At 32.9% G+C, this 18,051-nt stretch overlaps 1 protein-coding gene across 3 annotated transcripts; it reads right to left on the bottom strand.

Moving 5' to 3' along the window:
• Positions 1-283: 283 nt before the first annotated feature.
• Positions 284-6,252, bottom strand: LOC111023177 (Auxin efflux carrier family protein). Of its 3 annotated transcripts, none has more exons than XM_022300552.2 (11): positions 5,977-6,252; positions 5,235-5,628; positions 4,920-4,999; positions 4,699-4,823; positions 3,536-3,657; positions 2,901-3,086; positions 2,392-2,466; positions 1,905-2,005; positions 1,535-1,587; positions 810-998; positions 284-595 (listed from the first exon to the last, which is right to left on the bottom strand). In XM_022300552.2, the coding sequence occupies exons 2-11, from the start codon at positions 5,415-5,417 to the stop codon at positions 474-476; spliced, it is 1,236 nt and encodes a 411-aa protein (XP_022156244.1). In that variant the 5' UTR covers positions 5,418-5,628; positions 5,977-6,252; the 3' UTR covers positions 284-473. The 3 variants fall into 3 exon arrangements, with proteins under 3 accessions (XP_022156244.1, XP_022156245.1, XP_087983089.1); XM_022300553.2 differs by having other exon boundaries at positions 5,235-5,577; XM_088126963.1 differs by lacking the exons at positions 4,920-4,999; positions 5,977-6,252 and having other exon boundaries at positions 5,235-5,373.
• Positions 6,253-18,051: the final 11,799 nt, after the last annotated feature.

Here is an 18,051-nt window from a genome sequence, read left to right as displayed (position 1 = left end):
GCTGAAGATCAATTAGACATAAAATTACAAAATTACCTCGAGAAGGATTTTTTCTATTAAAGAATCAATGGAACTTGAGAGCAAGAACAAAACACTAGGACCTTAAATCACTTAATTATATCTGTAGACATAACTCGTGCAGTGCATCAAGTGCATCCAAAGATCTATCCGACACTTTTAAAGTTTAATTTGGTTTATGAACTATTAAATGCTTTTTAACATTTACAGCCCTTAAACACCACCCTAAAAGTTATTGTATTGGAACAACTACCAAATAAGAAAATGAAAGTGAAAAACTGAATTCTTATTGAAACGTATTGGAACAACTACCAATATACTCAGCTCTATAATACAATAATCTGATCTCCAAGATATTGTTGGTCTTCTCTACAAGTAATGAAAGACATATAGAACAAATAAAGAATATGCAGAAGGATCGGAATATGAAATGAATTCACAAGGTTGCAATTTCTTTAGAAGAGTATCCTGAAATAGAGGACGAACCATCCAGCCATCGAGAAGATAGCAAATATATGAACCCAGAAAAGAATAGCAGCAGATTCCCTCCCGCAGCCCCTCAAATTCGCCACGGCGCCTACAGAGAAAATTTTGTTTCGTGAGAAAACGATCCAGACGTTGTCGATAAGACTGATCAAACTGTTAAGTTCATCCAGTCACTATTAAGCTTATGATTTAGCAGCTGGAGGAAAGGGAAACTATAAACTTCTTTCCCTTTTGCCTTCAAGGGCAAGTTGGTTTGTCTTTGTGCAAATATTCAATTCAAATTGTTTGGCAAAATTGAAGCTTACCCGAGAGGACAGACGTCGGCATCGAATGCTGAAGAAGAAGAACGAATCGGAACATTTTGTCATCGGCAGGAAGGAAGCCAAGCTTATCAGCGAACATGACAATGCCGAGTCCTACAGGAGGCACCAAAACCAATCGTCCAAAAATAATAGCAACAGTAGTCCGTAGCCCAAGCTTTGAACTTCCAGGACCTGCAAGCAAATCAAAATTTATTAAATCCTGTCATGAAATTAAAAGATACAAAACTGCAATTTGAACATATGGTGAAATACGTGTAATATATTTGAACCTCAAGATCATTCCATTTTGGCCCCTAAACTTTTAAAATATATATTTTGGTCCTTGAAGTTCTATATTCATTCTATTTCAGTATATAAGCTCTCAAGATTTTATCCCTGAACTTCAGAAAGATAATCATTTCGGTCCTCCCTATTATTTTTCTTTAAATAAATCGAGTATGTGTATTAACATGTTGATGAAGGCATATAATAGAAATCACATAAGTTAGTCGAAACAAGTAATGAAAGGATGAATAGTAAGTAACAAAATAATAGCAATGACCAACACTATCGTCTTCTAAAAGTTAAGGGATTAAAATGTTAAAAAAAAATAGGAATAAAGTAGAAATGAAACAAAAATATAATAAATCTTAAACTTGGAAACCAAAAAACAGCTATATATTACTGCAACTATGACATAAATTTATCATCATCATAACTGCACTGACCTTCAACAAGGTTCCCTCCCAATGCCAAGAGGATGCATGGAATCATGGCCTCCCTAACAATAACATCACAAGCGCTGTTAGATGCGAAGAAAAGTGGAACAATACATCTTGGACATCCAACTCAATGTTCAAAAACACATTAATTTAGGAGCTTACACTATTTGCTCACTATATATAATATATATCTATCAAACGGTAAAATTGTAGAAGTATTACTTTATTGACTTGTTTTACTTAAAAAACTATGCACAATTTCTTGATAAATATAGGTAGGCTTATAGAATCTAACTGCAAGAAAAATGATCTTTTATATCCTCCAACCAAAACAAAACTTGAGCAACAATACTGTTCAGGATTTTCCAGAGTTTACCCGAGAATAATGCAGCTATCAGTGAAGAAAAATAGTGGAGCATCAGGAGTAAAGATCAATCGCCTTAAAAATGGTATTGCACCCATTATCATAGCTAGGACCTGCAACAGATTGCATAATCAATTAATATGTATAGTGACAAAAGAACGCAGAAAGGTATTTGAATCTGGAAGTTCAGAAACCTCATCAATTTAGCAAGAACACCAAAAGCATTAGTACATCAATTAAGAACACTACTCTAACTTTGTGATATACATCTTCTCACGTGAAACTGTCTCATATTTATCTCTTACTTTTTTTCCATTCACAATTTTTGCCTTTATAAGAGAAACTCCAACTCAGTATTTCTTGAGTACATAATTTCAGTTCACAATATCAAAAGAGGATGAAAATGATGCTCCCATGAAATTTATCAAGTCTTAGGGTGTGTTCATAGTACCCTTGGTGATAGATTAAATCTTTTTAGAAGTAATAGATATATACTTACTGAAGCAATGATAGGAGGTTGAAAAATTTGCTTGAGCTTCAATTTCTCAATCCAAAACATAAGGAGGCCCTTAGCCTGCATCAAAAGGAAGATCACAACAGTCAACTTCAACTCTGCATTTCTTTTCTTAAGTAAAGCGAGGATGGATAAAAATACATGTAAGCTAACCTAACAAAGCCCAAAAAGTAACCAGACATCTCAATCTTTATGATTTTCGATAGAACTATTTCGTAATTTTCAGGTTGAATAGACATATAGCTAATTCTTAATATTCCCAAAAATTTCACAGCAGATTAGTTTCCATAACTAAGAGTAGATTTATTTCCATAACTAAGGCAGCATAAATTTAATGATTATCTCAAGATTATAGAATCTGCTCAAAATCAAAAATGATAGCATTAACATCCATAATTTATATTCATATTATACCAGTAAAAAGTTGAACCTCGTCATGAATCTGTTCAATTGAATATGAAATATTAACAACAAATCGAAATAAAGTCTCTCACCTCTTCATTCTTAAAAGAATCTGAATTCGTTGAAGCTACCTCCTGGACAAGCAAGGGAACTTGCTCAGGAGCGTCATCCTTTCGAAGGTTCTTAACTGGAATACTTCCATCTTTAATGTCAAATGTACCCTCAGGAGGAGGTGCCAACATCGAGAAAACATAGGTATAGAGGATAAGAGCACCAACCTTGACATTATGAAATAATTGTATGGGTATTATTTAGTACTTTCATAAATTATACTTAGCTAAGTTAGCTAACTAGAGATGAACTATTTCTTTTTTTTGCGAAGAAACAGAGCCATTGATAAGGTGAGAAGTTACAAACAAAAATGTACGCCTCCTGAAGGAATTACGAAAGGTACCCCATCTTGAGTTAATAGCAAAGAGAATAAGTGCAAAAAGAAATCGAAAGTGAACATCAATTAGACAAATGGTACTTCTCTAGATCAAATACTTCACTCCACTCTCTTTCTTCCTTGTTATGTTTCAAACGATGGAGCCCACAGTATAAGAAGTAATAGTTACTTAGGGGTGAATATAGGCTAAATCAGGGATGGACAAAGAAATACTTGATGTTTCGAATGATTTATGATGGAAAGTTATTAAAAATTCAAAACAAGAGCTGAAAAACCCACCCACTGGCCAAAGGAAATGTAAGCAGTTCCATCAGTGCTACACTTCTCTGTATCACCAAAAGGGTTGGAGTCATCCCTACAGAGAGCTGCAATGAGAACGAGAGGCACATTCCCAATGTTTCCTGAATTCCAACATCGAAACATAGAATTATTACAAAATAGAATATTCATATGATAAAACCAAACTGTGAAGTCTAAGTAACATTTTCACAGCATATATACATTAGCTATATGAACAGTAAGGTATTATGTACAGAAAAACTATGATCTGTTTGATCCATTATTTGTTTTTCACAAAAAAAAAAAAAAAAAAAAAAGAGAGAGAGAGACTTAAGACACAAGATCAAAGATATTGCAATTCATTCAACAGCAGGAGAAGTGTTTACGGCCTGTTACTAATGTTTTTAAAGTACAGGTACAAAGCATAGTTAAAGAGGAAAAAAATCTCATCTTTAATATTCAAACATTGTTAACCAGTCAGCTAAGACTTAGAAAAACAAGAAACTAGCATGACCTTAAAGACCCCCAAAAAAAAACACACAGTATGTCACTCAAGCTTATTACATCACTTCCCCCCACTAGAATTAAATTCATCCTCAGTTAGTAGCTAGCAAAATGTATCAGGTGGATATATGTCCTAGCATCTGTCATATAGGCTCAATTCATTGGAATTTCCCTGTTAGACTAAGTCTGCCCTGAACGAAATAGCAATTTGATCCTGCCCCTAATCCATTGATTTCTCAATAACTTATACTCATTTGAACAACTCTTCTAGCTTATTTGTCTGCAATTGTGGATTGAAATCAGCTACTGCATGTCTTGCCAACATGACTTGTGTCACAAACAGGGCAAACATCACACCACCGTTTAATTAGTGCACAAGTAGTTGATCCACACTCAATTCGGGAGAAGATAAATATTATTCTTATTTTATCAATTAATCTATCAATTTATTAAAATGGACAGAATTTTATCGAGTCGCATACAAACTGACTGCCTTTGGCAGTTAGTTAAAACTAATGGCCACCCACAGATGTCTATGTAACCAGCCAGCTAAGCGACAGAAACAGGAAACAACTCATATAAACTCTAACTAAGAAATAGAGAGCACGTCATACAAACACATTATGTCAAAGTTACTATTGCAAGATCAAGTGGTTTACCAATTCCAATTTGTACAATCGTGAACTTGAAGAAGGGGTATGGAGGACGAACAATTGATGCAACAACTAATCCTATTAGTGAACCTGATATGGCACCCAAAACAACGTTTACGGGAATAAACCACCTGCATAAGGCCACAAATGAAATTGGATGACATGGTTATATTATAACAAGATTCAAATACAAACATGAAACCATATAGGTATACATTGGCTCTCACCATTTAAGCATTTTCTCTACAGTAATAGTTTGCCCGAGCTGAGTGAATATTAAACATGGAAGCAAAAGAGAAAAGACCAACTGCAGCACAAGATGCAGAAACAATCATTTTAGAAAAAAAATCAGCACAAATCTTCTGCTGTGTCCGAAAGTATAATTTCCTCTTAATAACTAGAATATCAAGGACTCACTCCTTGCATCATGCTCATAGGCCACTTCTATAACAAAGGTTTTAAGGGTTTTAAGTTATTACTTATAGTGTTTGTTTGAGCACAAGTGCAAAAGGAAGGTATTAGATGGAATTTGAGTAGCATACCCCATTCAAAAGTTTCCTTCCACTTGCAGGTAAAATGTTGACATATTTAGATGCCATCAGAAAACCCAAAAAGCACATGGTGAAAACTTTGGCTATTGGTAACACTGCAATCTTTATGCTCGAGACCAGAGACTCCCCTCCCGCCTGAGCTTCTGTGGCAATGGTCGTGAGGAATCTTTCCATATTTTCCAATCTTCAGACTCGGTAAGATGAAATCTACCGCACGCCCACCAAACAAACTTCAAAATCTGAAGTTGTTCCTATATGAAAAACGGGTGCCTTTCTAGCTCCAATCAGGAACAAATCCAAGCGTGAAGTTCTGGTAATCTAATTCTCAATTTTCCTGATCAGAACACGTACTTTAAACACCAACTTTTCGCATTTAAACAACAGCCTTCAAAGAATCAATTAACGAAACAATTAAGAATCAGAAGCAGAAAAGAGGAAGAAGAACCAACAAATAACTTCGGAAGCAGCATCATTAAAATATATATATATATATATATATATTGTTTAGTTTAGTAAAACAAAACAAAACAAGTTGGAATTAAATCCAGAAGTTGAATGTTCAACAAAAGAAGTGCTGACAGCGAAACAAATTTCTCGACAAACGTTCATGCGACGAAAAAATTCAGATGATAGAGATTCATCAAACAGATAGATAAAAGGCTAAGAAAAAAGCAAATAAATAAAACGACCCCACAACAAATCAACGTTTGAGAAAGAGAAGGCAAACACTTACAGCTGAATTTGGCAAGGAAATCGAATTGTAGAGCTCGGCAATAAGAACAGATCCTAAGCTGCTACAAAAATCGACAGAGCTCCAATAATTCAACTGGAAACGGAGGATTAAGAGTTGGAAAAACAGCTCTGGAAATGACGATTTGTACTGCAAGCAAACCCCGCGTGAAATATGGCGCTCTCGAGTTTCCACTGTTCGACAATGGAATCGAATCTTTCACCGAATCGCACCGCAAACTACCGCAAGAATTGTTATTCCTCTGCAGAAGAGAAACGGCCGCTCGAATATTTTATATAAGGAAATTATTTCGTTAAGTTACAAATTTAACTTTAACTTAGGAATCTTGATTCATAACGATTTTTCTATTAAGTTAGATTCCTAGTTAATAACCATTTTGCTTTGGTAATCAATTTTATTATATATATATATAAATATTTAATAGCTAACTAATTAACACCGATTATTTCGAGAGCACGTAAGGGTTTGACAAGATGAGCTATTCGAAACGAGGTATGTGAAGGGAGGAGATATGTACAAAAAAAGCAAATACAACACTCCAACAAGTCATCAATATGAATCTGATCTATAGCTCTCAAGACGATGAACCAAAATTGCATACCTACGTACATGAGTGATCTCCATATTTATCGGCGGAAGATGAGGGGTCTCACATCTCCGATTTGTTAAGGTCGTTTCAGAAATCGATTGTATGGTTACTGTGCGGGATACTTCAGAATCAGCCTTCTCAAGGCAATTAACGACCATTCAAGCTATTTAGAATATAACTAGAAAGTTGGGAAGTTAAATTTATAGCTTAAAGATATTTGAGCCAAAATTTTCAACTTTTATGTTTATTCTGATATTACATTTTAGTATGTGTACTTTGCTTAAAATTTTATTTTAATTTTTGTTTTTATATATATAGTATTTTCTTATCTTTTGTGTTTTAGTTAAAAATCAAACTTTCTTGGAGAGGTAGAAATGCTTTTACTCTTTAGCTATGCTTTTGTAGTTATATATATACTCCAAATAAGACCAAATTAAGTTTTAAATATAAAATTTTTATTACATAAATGTTGTTAAAATCTGATTTCTGACATTATTTTATTTTATTTTATTTCCCAATAGGAAATTTGACATATGATCCATTTTAAACCAACTTCATAAAACTTGTTTATACAGAACTGATCCAATAAATAGAAAAATGAAAAAAAAAACAGTGCTAGGGTTTGTTAAATAATTTTTAGACTCCGTGGCGAATATTAAAATATGTAAAATTTATTATTTTATATCAATCGAGTTATGTTCGGATTGACTTATAACGTTTGAAATATGAAAATTCGACAATTAAAATGTAATTTTATTTTTTTATACAGACAATTAAAATATAATGCTCCAAGTTGATTTCTAATTTGTATTTTTATTCTTTATTGAGATCATTGGGGTGGGGTAAAAAATCCATGTGGATTCAAGAGCTTTGAAATGTCACTATCTGATGAGTTTATATGTTTTTTGTCCCAATTACTTTAATATTGATCAAAAGCCAAAATCATTGATATGACAAAATGAGATGATGCATTATATTATAGGAACAAATCAACTACCAAAAACGAATCATTAAAAAAGTATGATATGATGTCTAATCTAGCATTATTTCAAGGCTAAAAGTAATGATTTAGTCTCTGTGATTTAAAATTGGTTACAATTAATTTCCTACCATTAACTATTATGTTAAATTTAAGAGCTGACAATTAAGGATCGGTTTAATTATTGGGTCGGTTTAGGGATCGACTTTCTACTGAGTAATCCCCCCAACCCACAACTGCAAATTCCTTCCTTTGCAGACTTACACCCCTCTCGTGTTCTCTCCTCTGGTGGTGTAACTTCAGCAAATCTCGAGCACAACACGAGTGTCGATGTGACAAACAAGCCCACGGCTATGCAACTTACGAGCATCGTAGATTTGCAATGGTATGAACCTGATGGCCAGCGACGTCCCTCTAGCGGCGTGGATCTACAACCTATGAACAAATTTGATAACCTCACTCAAAATTCGACAATACCACAAGTGGTGCAGCCTTCCGCCGACGAGCCATAGCCCTCGCAAACTCGACAATGGACCCCCCCCCCCGCAACATCCCCTCCAACAACGCTCGAACCAGCAGCGATAGCAATAATTTAGTCCGAATCTAGCTTGCTTCGTTGGAGAAGAGAACACGACGACATTCATGTGACTGCGGCTACGATGCGTGGATCACTGGAGAAGAAAAATGTTTTGGTTTAATTTTTATTTCTTTTATTTTTTTAATCCCATGATAAATCAACCCATAGTTCGAAGTCATGTCATAATTCTAAAGACTTAATTGTAACAAAATATCGATAGACTTAAACTAAAGGATTTAATTTAAAATTTCGAAGACTAAATCGTTACTTCTGAAAATACCAAGACAGTTTAACTATATCAAAATTTTAATATTAACCTCTTTTAAAGGGGTAAGTCCAAATTCTCAAACTTTTTTTTTTCAATGTAATATTCTATTAAAAAGATATTAGGTAACTTTTTTAGTACAATATTATATTGGTTTTCTACGGAATTCATAGAAGCATTGATAATTTTCTTTAAAGGTGTTATAGATCTAAATTCTAGATCAATTATTTCGATCGTAGTATTCAAAGATTTTTTAAAAAAAAAAAACTTATATTAGTTCATTATCTAGAAAGTCCATGAAACCTAACTTATAAGTTTAGGTGTAACAAAAATTATATGATCAGAAAAATTATGATCAATTCAAATCAAACTATAGGGCTGGCTGCGTTATATAACCTTTTTTTTTTTTTGTTAAATTAGGTTCAAATAAATTGAAAGCTTATGAATTGGATTTAACTAGTGAATGAATTTTTCAAAGTTAATTTTAGGGTTGCATCCAATTATCTCAAACATATTATTAATTATAAAATGTGTAAATTTTAGTTTAAGATAAAAGTATTACTGCGTCAATGTATTTTAATCAAATAAAATTAATCAAATAATTTCTTATAGATTTTTTTTCTCACTTTCCAATAACTAACTTTTAGAACATAATTTATTCAGTTAATCTGAACATAGTTCAACGGGTTAAAGTACATATCTCTAATAAAAAAGGTGGTGAATTCGAATCATTATCCCACACATTGTACTCATAAATTTTTTTTAAACAAATTATCATTTTAACTTTTTTTTACAAAATTTAGAATAAATAAACCAAATAACTTGAATTAACCCACTTCAATATTCTATGGTTGGATCGTTGTTTTGACTCGACAATTGTTGTGATTCTGAGAACGAAAAGACTCAAACATAATTTTTTAAAATCACATATTTTATTGGTTGAAATACAACTTTGGTCCTCCAACTATTGAGGTTGTGTGTCCTGTCTTTAAATTTTAAACATTTGTTTAATAAATCTTTTAACTTTAAAAAGAGTCTAATAATTCCTTGAATTTTTTAATAGATCTTGGACCTACTAAAAATTTTTTAAAATTCAAAGATCTATTAAATATAGATTTCAAGAATTTATAGACCTATTAGACATTTTTTAATTTTTAGGGACTTATTAAATCGCTTGTAATTTAATTAATTTTATTTCAGTAAATAAAAATAATATATGAAAAAGTTACTTTGTTAGGCCAAATGAAAAGGTACACGTGTAAGCCCCATATATCAATATATAATAATAATAATAATTATTATTATTATTATTATTTTCTTAAAAAGGGGAATTTAAAGAAAGACAAATGATGTGACAGAAAGAGAACATAAAAAGTAGATGAGAATATGCTGTTTGAAAATACAGTAATTAAAACTTAAAAATATTATTCTTTTTATGAGAAAAAAATTAATTGACATAAATAATTTTTCAAAACAATTTTCGAATTTTGTTGATTTATATATTTATTTAGTATTTTAAAATTAATTTTTCACGATAATCATTATCTTTTAAACAAAACTTGATTTAAAAACAAAATTTAAATGAAATTTTTTATATTTCTAAAAAATATATATATTAATGTCAGCCCTCCAATTTTATGTTTTAATTAATTATACTCTTTCACTAAAACTTTTTTAATATACGTTTCGTTTAAATTTTTAAATATTATATTTTAGCCTTTCAATTTTCAAATATTGTATTTCAATTTTTAAATTTTGCACAAGAGCCCTCTGCCTCTCTATATTAGATTTTTATTAAATATTTTTATTCATAAAAAAAAATCAACTAACGAGAGGCTTAAAAATATAAGAATCAAATAGGATACATGAAAATTACCATATCAAAATAGAATTTTTAACGGTAAAATGCATTAATTTAAAGAAATTATAAAAAAATTGTTAAATACGAAATCAATCCTTAATTCAATCCTTAATAGTTGTGGTTATTTAACCTCTTAACTTTTAAAAATAAAGGAAAATCAAATGCTTTAAGTTTTAGATTGTATGACTTTAACACGTCTCAATCGTTAACATTATTACTTAAATATTGTTGATTGAACTAACAAGTGCATGAATCCGATGACGAGTGTGGCATAAGAAAGCAACTCAATAGTACAATATGAGACATTTACACAAATAGCACAGAGTTAATATCGTCTACCTATCTATTTCAAAAAAATATATATATATATCGTCTGCCTATTTCATAAAATTCTTTTTTTTTTTGTGCATTCATGTTTTATTTTATCCAAGTGACTTTCTTCTATACACATGTATTATGCAAAATTATTATTTATTAATTCAATCAACATCATACATTAACATTTAAGTATAAATATTAATTAGGAACGTAATTGAAATATTTTAATAGTTCGAGATATTAAATTTATAATTTAATCAATTTAAAACAACGGGAAAAAAAATTGTAACTTGAAAGCGACCGTAGAAGATAACGTCTCATTCTTGCGGGTCCTTGTCAACGATAACAGACAAAGATTTCTCCCTCTCTCTCTCTCTCTCTCTTTTTTTTTCTATTTTTCTATTTTTCCATTTTCTTATTTTTTCTATTTTTTTCGACATAATGAGAACAATAAATCATAAATGTGACATGACATTTGACCATTTTTATTTTTGGACAAAAAATACTAAATTAGTCAATCATATAATCACAAAAAATAAGAAAATTAGGAGTTTAAATCTGGATTTGATTCTTGAACAGGTGTTTAGCATCTTTTGAAAAAACTATATTTTAATCTCGTACTTTTAAGATTTTATTCATTTTGATTTATATATTTTTAAAATGTTCATTTTAGTTTTCATACTTTTAAATTTGTCTAGTTTAGTCTATGTATTTTCAAAACGTCCAATTTACTTTATGTCTAAAATTTTATACGCGACAAATTTTTCAACACAAAACTATGACAATATTTCAAAAAATGTATTGATATTTTGTTATACTTAAATTGTGATTAGAAAAACTGAGATGGAAAGAATACAAAAAGTGACCAAACTGAGATAGAAAATAATACAAAAAGCGACAAAGATAATCACTTTTTAAAAGTACAAAGACTAAACTAATGTCTTAAAGTACAAGTACTAAAATGGTCAAAAATTAAAAATACAGAGACCGAAATAGATATTTTAAAGTACTAAAACCATAATAAATTGAATTTTAAAATACAATAGCCAAAGAATAAGATTTAAATCATAATTAAACAAAGCATTATATAAGAACTTCTAAAAAAAATAAATTAGTTAAATGTTTCTTCTAAAAAAAAGTATTCTTTTAATTTGCTTCTAGAATTTTTCAAAGTATTTTGATCATTGAAATTTTTTAAAAAGCATTTTTAATGGGTTAAAAAACTATATACTAACAAATTTTAAAAAGTTCTTTTAATCATCCACCTACTTGAAAGGACAGGCTAATTAAACACATACTTAATCTATTTTGGACTTTAAAATTTTTAAATTCCTATTTTTGTTCTTAAATTTTAAAATAATTATCATTTTTGTTACTAAAATTTCAAAATATTTATTTTAGTCGTTGAAGTAAAATAATTTTTGGATCAAGTACTTGACCATAAAGTACTTAAAAACTTTATTTATAGAGTAGAACTAAACCTCAAATAATTTGTTATTAAAGGTTTTTCTCAAGTGTTTATAATCAAAGTACTTTGTTCGAAGAAGCATTCCTAAATACATCGTTACTCATTTCAAGCTGGGGGATTATTCCACATATTCAAGTTGCATAAATAAATTCATTGAACTATATATAAAATAATATGTTTTTAAAATTTTGACATCAACTATTAAAGTCATATTCAGCATTTCTCTCTCAACAATATATTTTCGTCACATAAACTTATTAAAGTCATATAGCTAGCATCTCCCTCTCAACAATATATAATATAAAGTTTTATCACATCAACTACTAAAATCATAGCAACTTTCCCTATCAAGAATCTCAATAATGTATTATATAATATGAATCAAACAATATAATAATAGTACTAAGTCGAGTGAATTGAATTAGACCGTGCTATCTTGAAATTCGATGGAAAATTTTCCATATCAATTATTGGAGTCATATTAGCTATTTTATCTCGATATGTGACTTGAGAGTTCAACCATCCATTTGAATATGATTAAGTGAATATTACCTTTCGATAAATAAGCTACAAATAATATAAAACTCAATACTAAGAAAAATACACATAATGCCAAATTCCTAAACTATTACTTATGGCTTTCTTCTCCATTTATTTATAGCCACGTAACTACATTTTAATTTTTTTTTTTTTTTGAGAAGATACATTTTAAAAATATTTGGGACCTTCAAAGCAAAATAAACATAAATAAATTTTTTTTTGATACTATCAAAATACTTATAACCTCCCTTAACCTAACTATAATTCAATTGGTCAAATATTTTTAGCATGATATATCGAGTTTAGATTCGAACTCACGACTTTTTAATCTTAGGTGTCTTAACCAATTACACTATTCTTAAATTGGCAATTGGTCAAAAATTTAGATGCTACTAGGAACGTTCATTTTCCCCATAGGGCCCCATCCCCGTGGGGACCTACCTAAATAGATGGGAAATCCCCGTTTAAATTCCCCACGGGACGGGGACGAGGAATGCATTCCCTATCCCCGTTCCCCGTTCCCCGCCACACCTCACATTTTTTAAATATATTTATACTAAAAAATCTTAGTATTCTTTCTATACTTACATATACTAATAAAATCATATTCTTCTCTACCTACCAAATATAAAGAGGAGTATTAGACCATGTAAGTAAAGTTTTTATCGTTGAAAATTAATTAATTAATTAGAAATTTTCTTAAGAAAAAATTTTAATTGAAAAATAATTTAAAAGTAAAATAATACACGGAAAAAAAATCTCATGGGGAACTCGATCCCCGTAAATTCCCCGCGGAAAATTCCCACCTCGCGATCCCCGCGAAATTTCGTGGGGAATTTCGCGGGGATGGGGAATTAAATGGAGGGTGGGGATGAGCTTCGGCCTTCCCGATCCCCGCCCCATAAAGATCCCTAGATCCTAGCTCATACCTTTTGTTATGGGAAGAAAAATACAAAATGGACGAAGCGATAGAAAGGGAATCGTCGAAGATCGTTGACTCGGGCCAACCCGGACCGACCCGTGGCCGGTGCCAAGCAGTGCTCGACACCGACCAGGCCTCCTCAGCGCCGAGGTGTTCTCGGCCTTTTGGTCGAGAACCCTAATTCGACTCCCCTCAATCCTTGTGCCCGCCTGATCTCGACCCTTGATCTGACATTAGATCCACGACGAAGCACATGGACCAAAAAGTCCAGATCTCCTAAAGATACTAGGGTTCAACTTCTATAAACTCTAGGGAGATTAGGATTCAAGTATTCAACTTCTATAAATAGGGAATTAAGTCAAACTCTAGAGGTATGCTCACAACACCCTACACTTTATACTCAATTACTCCGATTCTAACTTAAGCATCGGAGCCCGTGTGGCTAGAGCCACACCGATCTTAGTGCTATTCTGTTTTGCAGATCTCATCGATCCCTTTTATCCTAGAAGATTGGTGCGAATTTGGCGAAATACTAAGAGGCCAAATTTATGCATCAACAATTGGCGACGTCTGTGGGAATGATTAAAATCTAAAAGTCAAGAGATCAACAACGAGTTGACCGAGAACTGCTCGGGTCTGAGGAGGTATAGGGTGAAGTAAACCAACAAAATCCAGGACAGATCCTGAGAGAGACAAGTCGACATGAATCCGGGAGAAAGACAACGACATTCCGATGACAAATATCACGCGACTCGGGGGCTGCTCTTATCCGAGACGGCCAAGGGTGAAGCAGGGCGACAACTTCTCGAGCAGGCCTTGGGTGACGCAAGGCCACAATTTCCAGGGCGGAAAGAGCAACAAACAAAAATTCCTGAACAGCAGGAGAGCGAATTAGCTGCTTTAGAAGAAAAGATTGCAGGAATAAACCGGAGCATATCTCTCGTTCTCGAAAGACTTGAGCAACAAGACAAGATGCCACCAACACTTGCTCAGAACCAACGAACAGCCCATTGCCATGGAGTAAACTGATAATGGGAGGGAACGACAAACCATGGAGTGATACTTTCCATCGATAAGATCCAGTAATCATGAGACCACAAAAATTTGTGACACACAACAATAGAGGTAGGCAGGAAACCCGACCAGGTCTCGGGAACACCACGCTCGATAAAGAAAAATCACTTAGCCAACATGAGCATACAGAAAGATCGCAGAAAGATAGTAAAAAACGAAAAAACAGAAGATACAATCTTGAGGAGATCACCGAGTAGGCAGATTCACCATTCGTGGAAGAGATAATGACAGAAAAGATCCCTTCAAAGTTCAAACTCCCTACTATAAAGCAGTACGACGGCTCAACATATCCTATTGACTATCTGGATGCGTATAGAGAATGGATGGACCTCTACGGAATGACATATGCAATCAAGTGCAGAGTATTCTCTTTCACATTAACTGGCACTGCTCGTCTGGTTTTGACAATTAAGAAGAAAATCAATCTTCTCTTTAAAAAAACTGGTCGGGGCATTTATCGCGCAATTTGTTAGAGAGCAGAATAGGGGTCGACTTGTTACCTACCTCCTAACCATAAAACAAGAAACAATTGAAAGCCTTAAAGAATATATGGCTCGGAAAGGTTACTGGTCAAAGACCTTACTGACGGAATCTCACTATTTGCTTCTATATCTGGCGTAAGAGATAAAGAGCCAGCTATCATTCTCTTTTAGAAAAATGACCCCAACAACCTTCTCATAAGCATTGACTCGAGCTCAAAAGTATATGAGCGCAAAAGAGTTGCTTCATTCAGAGTGGGTATCAACCAAACTCAAGATCAATCGGATCAACGCGATCTTCTGAAAAAATATACCCCAATGACAGTCTCACTCGAACAAGAGTCAGAGGAGAGCAACGAGTATTGCGATAATACTACCACACTACTTTAAGAGGCTACAGGACAACTCGACAAACATGCATTACATGATAGTATTTAGTTTCTCTCCCCCTATGTATGGTTAACGATTGAATAGGTCAGGTTTTAATAATTGCTTACATGTTAGCATAGGACAGGTTTTCTGATTATCATTTGTCTTGCTTCAAATTATTTCTGATTCAATGTTTTAAAAAATATGTTAATTGAAATTCAAGCATCTACGATCTAATTAATTCCTTATTACTTGAAAGTTTATCTTTTATTCTAAATGAAAACTCCTCAAGTGGGGGCATGCGTAAGTTAATCAATAGCTGGTCAATGAACTCGAACTGGGACAAACCTAGAAGCAGACCGATAAGCTAGAAGCCAGTCAATGAAACTGGGGAAGAAAATCACAAAGAAGCCAAAAAAGGCATGTGTACAGGCCCAGAAATGTTGAAACAGAAAGCAGGTAAGTCAAGTCAATCAAGGAAACCGACGGTATAAAACAATTTGGCAAAAGCCAAAATCGATTAGAATTCCAGGGGTGTTGATGAAATTCAAGGTAAAGACTGGCAAAAGCCAAGTAGGTTAGAAACCCAAGGGTTCCGACTAAAACTCAAGGTATAAAACCATTGGCGAAAGCCAAATAGGTTAGAAACCCAAGAGTAAACACTGGGGTATAAAATACCACGGGCAAAAACCAAACAAGTTAGAAACCCATGAATGGTGATGGTACCGCTAGCCCAACTAAAAGTTACATTCCAAGACTAAAATCTAATGGTTAAAATTAACCGTATAGCAGCGTCAAGGAGACCTGATTGCAGCCAACTATAGTATGGAGCTAAGAAGACCAGCCCATGAAAGGACAATCAACAACGACAAAAGGATATCGACTAGACTCAGGGTATAAAACCATTGGCAAAAACCAAAAAGGTTGGAAACCCAAGAGTAAACCCTTGAGTATAAAATCATGGGCAAAATCCAAATAGGTTAGAAACCCAAGGGTGGTACAGCAAGCGCAACTAAAAGTTAAATCACAGTTCAAGTTTACTGTACGGTAGAGCCCAAGAGACTTGACTACAGTCAACTACGACGAAAGGGTATGGGGACTATTTCACAGAAACAGCCACCTATATAACCACCGAGCAACAAGTACTCTCAATATACAAGTCTTAGCATTTTACTTATGCTTATTGGCTTCTAGTTTTAGAGTGGGGGCTACTGTTATGGGAAGAAAAATACAGAACGGACCAAGCGACAGAAGGGGAATCGCCGAAGACCGTTGACCAGGGCCAAACCGGACCGAGCCGTCGCCGGTGTCGAGGTGTTCTCGACCAAGGTCGAGAACCCTAATTTGACTCCTCTCGATCCTTGTGCCCGCCTGATCTCGACCATTGATCTGACATTAGATCCACAACAAAGTACATGGGCCCAGAAGTCCAGATCTCCTAAAGATACTAGGGTTCAACTTCTGTAAACTCTATTGAGATTAGGATTCAACTTCTATAAATAGGGGCTAAGTCAAACCCTAGAGGTATGCTCACAACACCCTACACTTTATACCCAACTACTCCGATTCTAACTTAAGCATCGGAGCCCGTGTGGCTAGAGCCACACCGGTCTTAGTGCTATTTTATTTTTCAGGTCTCATCGATCTCTTTTATCCTAGAAGATTGATGCGAATTTGGCTAGATCCTAGGAGGTCAAATTTATGCATCAAACACCTTTTTTTTAATACAACATGTGAGGGTGGGGGATCGAACACACAATCTCTGCCAAAGTCTAACTCACACTTAAAATATAAAAAAAAAATTTATTCTCTCCATTTATTTATATTGAGTCACATGATTAATTGGCATATTAGCATATAATTTTCCTGTACTATTTGCACACCTATTTTTTAAGTTTTAAATTATAATTAGTTTGTCAGCATTTTATACTTATCTCATTTAAATCCCTAAACGCTCTATTTTAATTTCAAAGCTTTCAAAATGTTCTATTTTAGTGTTGGAATCGTCAAAAGTTTTGTTTTAACCCATAATCTTTGCCGACAAACTAGTTTAGTCATTACCATTAGTTTTTCATTAACCATTCAATTAAGACTTAAATCTATTTGAAACCCCAATACTGAACTACTATATACAATTTTAAATATTTGGTCAATATATTAATCTTATATTAAATGAAAAATATGCTTACAACGAAATATAACTGATATAGACATAATATTAATCTTAACCAATTTTAATTATTTAAAAATAATGAAATGCTTATTTATTGTTTAAATATTTGTCATGAATTTTTTATTTTTATAATTTTCCTAAAACTATTTATCAAGATCGACATTTTATCGATATGTTCTTACTTTTTTTACTACAATAATTGGGGTGAGTGATTCGAACTCATAACCAATTATTCTTGAGCCTACATTATCAGAAAAATACTTCCGCGAGTCACTGAATGAGTTCACGACAAAAATGACAATATGTACCAATATTTACAAGAATGGTATATCACGCCATCTCCACCCGTTATTGGCAGTCCAATGAGGAGTAAATGTGTTTAAGACTTCTCTTGAGATTTTTATAACTTTCGTGATTGACTTTTATATCTACTCGATCTATTA

This window comes from Momordica charantia, assembly GCF_013281855.1.
Source record: "Momordica charantia cultivar OHB3-1 chromosome 1 unlocalized genomic scaffold, Mcharantia_2.0 BLBB01000001.1, whole genome shotgun sequence".
Classification (NCBI taxonomy): Eukaryota; Viridiplantae; Streptophyta; class Magnoliopsida; order Cucurbitales; family Cucurbitaceae; genus Momordica; species Momordica charantia.
Note: the sequence above shows the minus strand (reverse complement) of the source record. Positions and strands in the feature narration are given on the sequence as shown.